Source organism: Microcaecilia unicolor, chromosome 11 (assembly GCF_901765095.1).
Source record: "Microcaecilia unicolor chromosome 11, aMicUni1.1, whole genome shotgun sequence".
NCBI lineage: Eukaryota > Metazoa > Chordata > Amphibia > Gymnophiona > Siphonopidae > Microcaecilia > Microcaecilia unicolor.
In genome coordinates, this window is record NC_044041.1 from 110,005,197 (window position 1) to 110,017,563 (window position 12,367).

Here is a 12,367-nt window from a genome sequence, read left to right on the forward strand (position 1 = left end):
TCTTTTTCTCTCAGTACCCTTCCATCCAGCGTGTTCCCTCTCTTTCCCTACCCTTCTATCCATCTTCTCTTTCTCTCCCTATTCTTCCATCCAGTGTCTCCCCCTCTTTCTATATACATCCTTCCATCCAGCATCTTCCCTCTTTCTCTCCCCATTCTTCCAGTGTCTTCCTTCTGCATCTTCCCATCAAGCGTTAATTTCAAAGGCCAAAAAACCTCCACTAGTCCTGGTAACCAATATGACAAACTACAAAATATATTCCAGGAAGAATGTTGAGATCAAGTCAGAACCTTTTGTTGGAAGTCCCCAATGTAAAGAAGCGAGGCTAATATTCAAGAGGTTTCCATTACGGCACCCATCTGGTGGGATGCTCTCCCATGAGGAATAAGGCTGGAAAATATTGTGAAAGTTTAAAAAGAAGCTAAAAACATGGCTCTTTTCATATTGATTAGCTTTTTGAGCAGCTGGACTTTCATGTTTTAAAATTGTGTTGATGTATGTTTATTATTATGAATGTGAGTTTATACAAACCACTTTGAACAAGTATTTCATACTGGTATAAGTGGTATATATGTTTTTAATAAAGAAATACAAACCTACACACATACATACAAACCATTCCTGTCACTAAAGTTTAAAAGATGTTATAACTGAATAGGATGGAGATCACATCAGCATCTCTGATAACTATGGTTCCTACTCCACTTTTATTTGTAGCTTTCTATGTACTTTTCCTCAACCCCCCTAGATTTGTCCCCCTCCCCCTCAGACTGTCATATCCTCGTGCAAACCTCCCTCCTTACTGATATTTCAATTTCCTAATCCACATCCCAAAAATCCAGAGCCGCCATCACAGCTCCTTTTATTATTCTGAGCAAGTACCTGTATAATAAAATAAGTATACTGACTGGGTTGTAGCATAGAAAGCCAGTATTACCAATGCATGACTCTAACCTTCCTATATTATTTTTCTCTTATTTTATTTCTACATTTTTGGGGAATTGAACTACAAATGTTAATAAAAATGCAGCATCAGTAATTCACATTGAGGGGTGGGTAGTTGGCTGTTCCTGCAAATTTAGCCCCTTTTGATGAACGTGCCTTAAAATGAAGGGAACCAAAGGTGAAGAGCCTTAAAGAAACAGGCAGTGCACAAGATAAGGAAAGGTCTGGCCCCACCACAGTTTTACCTGAAAACTACAGCACGGGAAACACTGAGACATATGAAATGTTCTTGGCCCTCTAAAATCAGAGCAACTACCAGCATGTGATAATTTCTTGGAGTTTTTTTTAGCCTGTCTTTCCAAGCGATACTCAGGGCAACATTCAGCTGTTTTCAAATTTGGGAACAAGTCCTTGCCTCAACAAAGCTTACAATCTATCTCTTGTTAGCTCAGGTACCACTTAAAGTGACTCACCCAAGATCACAAAAAGCATCAGTGAGGAAACCAGATTTCAACCCTGGTTTCTGTGATTCACAGCCCACAGCTCTAACCATAAGGCCACACCTTCTCTTAAACATAACTGGTTAAACTGCACTGACTGGGTGATCCCCAGATTTTCAGTGGCATATGACCAGATAGTGCAGCTGAAAAGCCGAGACCAGTGCAGCACTATCTGGCTAGTGCTGGGACGGTCTGGGGGCAGAGTCTGGATGAAGCCAGGATATACCTGGTTAGCAGCAATTTTCAGTCCACGAATGGGGCAAATGTCAGAAAAAGATAAGACAGCAAAAAGGCTGTCAGTGATCCAGGCACCATTCTGAATATCGCTGGTCCCCAGACAACTTCTGGCGGTCAGGAAAGACCCGTATATTCAGTGTCAGTGCCTGCATTAGGCCCAGCTTTGAATATCCAGGTCAACTTCTGCCTGCACAGGTCGGCATCTTTAAAATCACCGACTGCCATGAGCTGAATATTGGGCCCACATAAATATATATTAAGAGGGTCTGGGGTTTTTTCTTTACCATTCCTTTCCCCTCTTTTCTTCCACTGTCTTGCCTTTGTTTCTGTGTTTGCTCTGACAGGTTCCTAGTGCATTTCTTAGTCTAAAAGTGGAGTGGAGGAGTGGCCTAGTGGTTAGAGCACTGGTCTTAAAATCCAGAAGTGGCAGGTTCAAATCCCACTGCTGCACCTTGTGATTTTGGGCAAGTCACTTAACCCTCCATTGCCTCAGGTACAAACTTAGATTGCGAGCCCTCCTGGGACAGAGGAATAGCCAGTGTACCTGAATGTAACTCACCTTGAGCTACTACTGAAAAAGGTGTGAGCAAAATCTAAATAAATAATAAGACCATCTCCTTCTGAAAGCTGAGATTCACGGATTCAGGGAGTTACATAACATGATGGAATAATCACTTGGGTGGTGACAACTTTCAAGGCTTTTAAGATGGGTGACCCTCCTTACTTAACAAATCTCACAATTCCCTATTCTTCAGCTTGTTTACACTGCTCTCTTAATGATTTCCGGCTCATTCTCCACAGTCCTAGAAATGCACAACCTGAATCAAACAGGCACCGTGTTTTCTATTTTGTCTCCCCTGCATTGTGGGATTCCCTTCCCCTCTCTAGTCAGTCTGAGCAATCTTTTAACATGTTTAAACTTTTATTGAAAACTTGGCTCTTTAAAAAAAGGCCTTTTACTTCAAATTAGGTTAGAGTAGCTGTTCGCTGTTACCCTTATGGCTTGTTCCTTTTTCCCTTCTTTGCCCTTTTCCCATGTTTACTCTTAGGTATGTACAAATATGATTGGATTGTGTATTCTTTCCTGTCACGATTTGTAGTTCCTTTCTGATTATCTCTTTTCATTGTTAGGGGCCCTTTTACAAAGCAGCAGTAAGCTCAACGCAGGCTTGCCACTCGCTAAAAAGGAAGTACTGCCAGGCTACCACAGCAGCCCAGAGGTAGTTCCCACCCCCAGCGCGCATCATTTTTGGCACTGCAAAAATATTTCAATTTTTGTAGTGATGGTGTGTACCCAGGGGTAACTGGGAAGTGACAAGAGCTGCCTGGTTACTGCTAGGTTAGCACAAGAGCCCTTCCCCCCACCCCACTCCTGAAATAGCCATGCAGAAAGTGTTTCACTTGCCATGCAGCCATTTCTTGAAAAAAAACAAAAAAAAGGCCTGCCTTTTACCCGCTGCAGTAAAAGGGGGCCTCGGCGCACGTCAAAAACACAGGCTGAGGCCAGTGCAGGCCCCCTTTTGCTGCAGCTTTATAAAAGGACCCCTTAAATTTTGTAAGCTGCTGTGATCTACCAGTTAGGTATGGTAGTGTATAAACCAATGGTTCAAAAACCTGGTTCCAGAGGCACCCCAGCCAGTCAGGCTTTCAGGATATCCACAATGAATATTCATGAGAGACATTTGCATGTATTCTGAATTGTAAACCACTCAGGGTGGGGGGGGGGGGGGGGTCATGCCAATGGGTAGCATATCAAATAAAAAATAAACTTGGATCTCTTCTTTCTGTTGCAGCTATGAAAACTGGTGCTACAACCATCCCCCTTCCTGTCACCACTCCAAACATCTTCACCTTTTGGGCAAAACTTATACTTCGGTTCCTGGAACACATTTCTCCTCGCTCCACATCTCCATCTCTGATGTTCTTTTTCAGAAGTGCACATCTAAGAAATCTGACTTTTCACAATATAAATACAGTTTAATTGGCAGAAGAAACTTTTTACATTTCAAGGAAAAAAAAAAAACAAGCTGTGAACAAATCCTATTAGGCAAGTATTACAGAAAAAAAATGTCCATTCAGAAAATCCTTCCAGGAGCAGGAGCACAAAATCCTTCAGCAGAGGTCAATTAACATCTCAGCTGACAAGACCTAAGAGAAGAGAGGAAGAAGCGTTAGATTAAAGCCAGGCCAGGATGAAGATACACCTGTGTTGGGACAGAAGTAACATAATATTCAACACATTGCTCCAAAAAAAAAGTCACATTTGTGAATAGAGGAAGACCATGTACAACAGATCTAATCTTCACTATCAAACACGCCTTACTCCAATAGTCTCTTTGAGGTCCGAAAGCCGCATACTCATTAAACTATTGCCCAGATGCTGCTATTAGGTATGCATCTTTTACCCACCAGCCTGGACATGAAATCTAACAGTGGATAAAAACCATTAAACTCATCCAGTCTGATCAACTTCATTCCTGGTTTAATGAATGACCAATTTACCCTTCACATCTTCACCCACCACATGTAAAAATAATAGATGACAGCAGATAAAGAAAACCTGTATGGTTCATCCAGTCTGCCCAACAAGATAAATTTATAGCATAAGCTTTGATGCGATACTACATATGTACACTTGTTCTTGATTTGTTCTTTTCATTTTCAGGACACAGACCATAGAAGTCTGCCTGGCACTGGCCTTCAAGAACAACTTCAGAAATTGGAGAACCACTCCATCCCATCCAGCAATGATCGGGGCACAGACTGTAGAAGTCTGGCCAGCACTGGTTTTGCTTCATAATTAGAGTAGTTACTTACCTGTAACAGGTGTTCTCCGAAGACAGCAGGCTGCATATTCTCACAAGTGGGTGACGTCACGTCGGCCCCGGAGGATTTTAAAGCAAAATCTAAAAATCTCTTTTACGGCGTTCCGTCGCGCGAGCGATCGCACTGCGCATGTGCGCACACATCTTCCCGCTCGCTGTGCAGACACGCCCCTCAGTTAATTCCAAAAGATGAAGGAGACAACTCCAAAAGGGGAAGGTGGGAGGGTTTGTGAGAATATGCAGCCTGCTATCTTCGGAGAACACCTGTTACAGGTAAGTAACTACTCTTTCTCCAAAGACAAGCAGGCTGATATTCTCACAAGTGGGGTATCCCTAGCTTCCAGGCTTACACAACACAACAAACAGTGGTCAATCGAGTCTCGCAACGGCGAGGCCAGAATAAAAATTGACCTGAAAAGAAGAAACATCTAAATGAGTGTAGCCTGGAACAGAACAAAAATGGGCCTAGGAGGGTTGGAGTTGGATTCTAAACCCCAAATAAGTTCTGCAGCCCCGACTGCCCAAACCGACTGTCGCGTCGGCTATCCTGCTGAAGGCAGTAGTGAAATGTGAATATGTGGACTGATGACCACACCGCAGCCTTGCAGATCTCTTCAATAGTGACTGATCTTAGATGAGCCACCGACTCAGCCATGGCTCTAATTTTGTGAGCCGTGACATGGCCCTCTAGAGTCAGTCCAGCTTGGACAAAAACGAAGGAGATGCAATCTGCTAGCCAAGAAGAAATGGTGCGGTTTCCGACAGCAACTGGCATTAAAAGAAATAAACAACTGGGCGGACTGTCTGAGGGAGCTCGTCCGCTGCACGTAAAAAGTGCGCAGCTTGCTTTCGCCAGGGCTTGTAAGATGAGGGAGAAAGAATGTTGGCAAGACAATTGACTGGATCAGTTGGTACTCTGATACCAGCGCCAGTAAGAACTTTGTCTGCATGCAGAGAACTACTCTGTTAAGATGAGAAGTAAGGCAAGGCGCTTGAGCTACTAGAGTCTGAAGCTCACCGACCTTACGAGTTGAAGGAACAGCCACCAAGGAAAACGACCTTCCAGGTCCAATACTTCAGATGGCAGGAATCCAGTGGCCCGAATTAAGCTTGCAGCAGCTGGATGAAAAACGACATTGAGACCCCAAGATACTGGATAAGGAGTGATAGGGACTTTGACCGAAGCATAACAGCCAACTTTCAAAATTATTGGGGGTGCTAAGCCCAACAGAAATAACCCCCCCTAGACACATACAAGGAATTCTCTCACTATTGGGGGAGAAGTAAACCTCTCATGAAGTGGACAGCTAAAGTCTAACCTTCTACACGTTGATGATAAGCTCTTATTGCACGAAGATGAACACTGACAGAGTTGGTCTTGAGACCAGACTCAGACAGGTGTAGAAAGAACTCAAGCAAGGTCTGTATAAGACAAGAGGCAGGATCTAGGACCTTGCTGTCACACCAGACGGCAAACCTCTTCCATGAAAAAGAATAACACCTCTTTGTGGAATCTTTTCTGGAAGCAAGCAAGAGTCGGGAGACACTCTCTGGAAGACTCAACGAAACCCACACTCTCAACATCCAGACCGTGTGAGCCAGAGATTGGAGGTTGGGATGTAGAAGTGCCCCCTCGTTCTGCGTAATGAGAGCTGGAAAACATTCCAACTCCAGAAGAAGAGGGAATCATATCTGACGCAGCTAGAAGGGAGCAATCAGAATCATGGCTCCACAATCTTGCTTGAGAATCAGCAAAGTCTTTTCCACCAGATGTATGGGAGGATACGCATACAGAAAGCCTGTCCCCCAATGAAGGAGAAAGGCATCCGATGCTAGCCTGCCGTGAACCTGCAGCCTGGAACAGAACTGAGGGACTTTGTGATTGGACTAAGTAGCAAAAAGATCCACTGAGGGGGTATCTCACTTCCAGAAGATCTTTCGAGCTACAGCCATGCTCAACAACCATGACTGTAGCATTATCCTGCTCAGCCTGTCGGCCAGACTGCTGTTTACGCCAACTAGATAAGTGGCTTGGAGAAAACATGCCGCGTTGGCGGACCCACCGCTACATCTGCATGGCATCCTGACTCAGAGGGCAAGATCCAGTACTCCTTTGTTATCGAGTACATCACAACCCGATTGTTTGGTTGAATTAAAATAATTTGGTTGGATAGCCAGGAGGGATGCAATCTTCGTCAGCAGCTTTTGTGACTGAGTAAGTTGGACGGGACGCCTCAGAATCAAAATGGAGAGAATTGACCACCTCTGAAGGGAATTCCGAAAACTGGTAAACAGTTGGGTCACAATTTCTAGATACCCTGAACTTGATACCACTGGGAAGCTAGGATGCACTGAGCGGATGTCATGTGTAAAAGTGCCATGGGAGTTACGTGAACTGTGGAAGCCATGTGCCTACAAGTCTCAATATTTACTGTGCTGTAATCTGTTGAGACGGGCAATCATCGTGTTAAGGGAACACATGCACTCCCAGTCCATGAAGATACGCTGCAACAACAGCCAGGCACTAGGAAAAACATACTCTGGACGCAAAGTGGGTATAAGTATCCTGTAAGTCCAGAGAGCATAACCAATCGTTTTCCTGAAGTATGGGAAGAAGGATGCCCAGGGAAAGCATCCTGAACCAAATATCTGTTTAGGCCCCTTATGTCTATGATGGGACGCAACCCACAAGGAAGCACCTGGAATAGAATCTCAACCCTTCTTGCCCTGGTGGAACGGGCTCGACTGCATCGGCGCTGAGAAAGGCAGAGAGTTCCTCTGCAAGTACTCACTTGTGATGGAAGCTAAAGGATTAAGCTCCCAATGAGCAATGTGGAGGGTTTGATTCCAGATTGAGAATGTATCCTAACCGGACTATTTGAAAAACCCACCGGTTGGAGGTTAAAAGAAGTCACCTTTGGTGGAGAAAATTTAAACTTCCCCCCGACAGGCAGATTGGCTGGTACGTTTTATTTTATTTTTTTTTTTAAGTGGCTATGCTGAATTGGAGCCAGTCAAAAACCCCTCCCTGGTTTCTGCGGAATAGCTGCAGGGGCTTGATTAGGTGCACGCCGTTGACTAGAACGAGCGTGCTGAGGCATAGCCTGAACTGGCTGTTGAGAAGTAGGAGTATACGTACGATCCATTAAGGCACAAGGAAAACTACTCTTCTCTTTAAAGAACTTCCGAGATGAGGAAGTGTATGCACAGAATATTTACAATTTTCTGCTGAGTCCCCTCCTCCAGGTGAGAGGCACACAGTCATGAGAGTCTGCGCATCACTATACCTAGAGCAGAAATCTAGATGTTACATTACAAGTGTTGAAAATGCCCCTGGACAGGAACCTGCGACACACCGTGTGCTACCTGACCACCTGGTGAAAAGGTTTAGCCTACTCCGGTGGGAATGCTCGTAAAGATCTGGCAGGACTTGATTTTGGACGCGATCATGCCAGCCTGGTACGCCATTCTCCCAAAAGAGGCTAGGGATGTATGATCTGGCCCCGGGGGCACCGAAGCAAGTTCTTAGAACTCCTATCTGTTCTGAGAGCAGAATCCACTGGCAGAAGACTTAGGTGAAGATGGATAGTCCAGGACCTCGAGCATCTGGGGCCTTGGGCTGATTCACAATGTCCACTGTAATGTCAAGACAGATAGAAGATCTAGAGAATTCTCAGCAGAGAAAACCCCATGACCTTCATGTTCATCAGATGAGCCATCATTGAACTGAGCTAACTACTCGAACAGAGCAGCTCAGATCCAAACCCGTCCGATATGGAGGCGCGGTAACTTCTACGACGGGGTCAAGAAGTTGACTCTCCAGACGACTCCAGTGAAGGAGAATCGACCCAGTAGGCTGCGAACACCAATACCGGAGGCAGCATCGGTGAAGGAGATCTAATCCCAGGTGAAAAGCTAGATGCCGCAAGAGGCGCTAGCACCAATGGCATCCGATGGTACCCATGGTACTGAAGCCGAGGGCAGAATCTGGAAATGCAGGGGAATCGAAACCAGACTGCCAGATGACTTGCGTGTCCATAACAGAGATGGGACCGATGGTACCGATAGTACCCATGGCACCGACGGTACCGATGGTACACATGGTACCGATGACCCCCGGTACCAATGGTACCCATGGTACCTGGTACCGATGATAGTCATGATATCTGGTACCGATGGTACCCATGATACCCGGTACCGATGGCACCGACGGTACCGATGGTACACATGGTACCGACGGTACCCATGATACCCGGTACCGACGGTGCCCATGATACCCGGTACCAATGGCACCCATGGTACTGATGGTACCTGGTACCGATGATAGTCACGATATCTGGTATCGATGGTACCCATGTACCGATGGTATCCATGATACCTGATACCGATGGTACCCATGATACCTGATACCGATGGTACCCATGGTACCCATGATACCCGGTACCCATGATACCCGGTACCGATGGTGCCCATGATACCTGGTACCGATGGTACCCATGGCACCGATGATACCTGGTACTGATGGTACCCATGGTACCGATGATACCTGGTACCCATGGTACCCATGACATCTGGTACCAATGTCCCGATGGTACCGACGTCCGATGCCAGGATACCTCCATAACAGAGGGAGCAACGCTCTCGGCACCGACCGATGTCTGATGCCCGGATACCTCCATAACAAAGGGAGCAAAGCTCTGGGCACCGATGGTACCGACGTCCGCTGATGCGCCCGAATGACCTGCCAAGCAGGAGGCGCCGAGGCAGGTGGAGACCCACTCGATGCATCACTGTACCCAGCGTGCATCGGTCTCTATCGGACTCAAAAATTGATCTCCTCTTGGGCATCCCTGGCAAGTAGCATACGTCTCGTCTTTGAGACACTACTTGCACTTCTCAGGGAGATGATCCGGCCCAAGACACATCCGCCGATGCGCCCGAATGACTTGCAAAGCAGGAGGCGCCGAGGCGGGCATCCGGTTGCAGCGGGTACAAGGCTTAAAGAGAGTGGTGTGCTGGAACAGGCTCTCACTGCTCTCGAGAGCCATTTGTTAAAAGAATTTTGGGACTTTAACAAATGGATACTAAAATGTGGGCTTGTTTTACTTTGCTGGCGAGAGAGAGCCCACAGATAACAATTTACCAGCACACTCTTGTTTAATAAGAAAAAAGAAAAAAAGAAACTTATAAAGAAAAACTTATAAGTTTTGATTCTCATTTCAGGCACAGCCCCTTGTGACTCTGGCAATCACTTAACCTTTCCTTGCCCCAGGTACAAAAAGTACCTGTATATGTAAGCCACAATGAGCCTGCCATGAGAAAGTACAATGAAAAAATAAAGAACACCCAAAAGGGTAAAATAAAAAAGAGATTTAACTCCGAGGACCTGAAGAAAACACGAAGCACTAACGAACTCCGTGTCTCCTCAGACGCGGAAAAAGAAGAACTGAGGGGCGTGTCTGCACAGCGAGCGGGAAGATGTGTGCGCACATGCGCAGTGCGATCGCTCGCGCGACGGAACGCCGTAAAACAGATTTTTAGATTTTGCTTTAAAATCCTCCGGGGCCGACGTGACGTCACCCACTTGTGAGAATATCAGCCTGCTTGTCTTTGGAGAAACTGGTGTTATCTAATCACTGTTAAGCTTGTTTGGTTCCAAGCCTTCTATACAGGATTCCTTTTGTGTTTATCCCACACATTTTTGAATTCCATTAACATTTCATCTCCACCACCTCCTGCGGAAAGGCATTCCAGGTATCTTCCACCCTTCTCCATGAAAAAGTACTTCCTGACATTATTCTCAAGTCGGCCCCCCTGCAACCTCAATTCATGTCCTCTAGTTCTACCACTTTCCCATCTCTGGAAAAGGGATGGTTGTAGATTAATACCTTTCAAAATATTTGGGTGTCTGTATCATATCACCTCCGTCTCTCCTTTCCTTCAGGGTATACATGTTTAGGTCCTCAAGTCTCTCCTCATACGTCTTGTGACGCAAACCCCATACCATTTTAATTGCTTGTCTCTGAACCGCTTCAAAGTCTTTTTACATCCTTAGCAAGAGATATGGCCTCCCAAGCAACACAATACTCCAAGTGGGACCTCACCACCTCTTTTCTTCTGCTGGTTATTCCCCTCTCTCTGTAGCCTAGCATCCTTCTGGCCATGGCCACTGCCTTGTTTCATCACCTTGAGATCCCCAGACACTATCACCCCAAGGTCCCTCTCCTGAGCTGTATTTATCAATCTCTCTCCTCCTATCTGGTACATCTCCTTTGGATCTCTGCACTTTTTGGCATTACATTTTAGTATATATTTGGAAACTGTTACTGTTTTTATTAGGATGCATTTACCACTTTTTGAAGAAATTCCACCAACGGCAGTGAACAGCAAGTACAACTTGGACATAGGCAATAAACAATTACAGCAGTACAGATATTCAAATAACAATACACATGATGGCACAGTATGCTACTTACAAAGTCAGCACAATATACATTAAAACATCTTTATAGATAGCAAAAAGGACAAGCAGAGATGGAACATATAGACAGATAAGATAAAGTAAAAGGGGTTACACAAATGAGGACGGTTAGTAGTAAGGAAAAATTGTATGTACAATCAGAAAAGATGTGTGCAACTGATCTCAGCTAGAGTACATAAGCTCTGCTGCCATATGTGCAACCAATGTTGGTCCTTGTATGTGTGACTAGCTAATTAGTTGCTTTTTCCCATTAAAGGCTTGGGAGATTGCTGGAAGGCTGTTCCATGCAATCATCACCCTTTCTACAGAGAACTATTTTTAGACAAGCAAAAAAGCCCATTCATTAAAAATGAAACAGGCCCTAGCAAGGCTATCGTCTAATCGTAATTATGTTTTAAATCTCTCTTCCCTGCCTTCTCGGATGGAGCAATTCTCCTCTCTCCCCTGCCCTCCCCTCCATGTCCAGCGATTTCTCCTCTCTCCTCTGCCCTCCCTTCCATGTCCAGCGATTTCTCCTCTCTCCCCTGCCCTCCCCTCCATGTCAAGCGATTTCTCCTCTCTCCCCTGCCCTCCCCTCCATGTCAAGCGATTTCTTTCTCCCCTCCCATCCATGTCCAGCAATTTCTCGTCTCCCCTCCCCTCCATGTCTAGCGATTCTCTTCTGCCCTCCCCTCCATGTCCAGTGACTTGCCCCAGCCCCCACTTGCCCCCCTTTTAAGCACCTGAGTTCCAGTTCAACCCCTGCCCACCCTCTTCTCCCACAACAGCCCTCCTTTCCTTCCTGCCGCCCTGCCTTAAAAATGTTTATTTTACCTCAAGTCTCAGCAGTGGCAGGCTCAGCTCGCCTCCAGCCTTCCGTCTCAGTGTCCCGCCCTCCTCTGATGTAATTTCCTCTTTCCGCGAAGGCGGGACACTGAGAGGGAAGGAAAGGGAAGAATGGAGGCGAGCCGATTACGTAGTAGCTCAATTGCATACGGTTACGAACCTAGTCAGCTGTCCAGGAATGCAGACTGAGAAATTATTATATGGGATGATGCTCTCAAGTCTACCTCTCACGTAACTACTAAGCATTACTTGTAATATCCACCCCAAAAACCCTTGGGAGAGTCCTGCCAAGCACTGCTTGGCCCCCACCTGTATCTGGACATGTGCTCCTACCCTGACAATCACCCACTCTCAGTACTCCATCCTGCACGCTATTCCCTCATGGTTTCTAAAATTTAGTTTGTCTAGAAGCTGCATACTCTACTTGCTTACATCGGAGAAAGAGAAACACTGAAAACCTAAGGCTTCTCGGTGCCCTTACAGGGCAGATCACACAAATCTTGCCCCTCTCTTCATCTGCTAGTTGATGGGCATAACTCACAGGTTCTGGACTG

General features: G+C 45.8%; 1 protein-coding gene across 1 annotated transcript in view; it reads right to left on the bottom strand.

Moving 5' to 3' along the window:
• Window positions 1–3,638: 3,638 nt before the first annotated feature.
• The window catches only part of POLR2G (RNA polymerase II subunit G), a 60,308-nt gene continuing 51,579 nt past the window's right edge, over window positions 3,639–12,367 (bottom strand). The window contains exon 8 of the mRNA XM_030217585.1: window positions 3,639–3,830. Coding sequence (XP_030073445.1) covers window positions 3,817–3,830 — 14 coding nt within the window. The 3' untranslated portion in view covers window positions 3,639–3,816. The remainder of the gene's footprint in view (window positions 3,831–12,367) is intronic.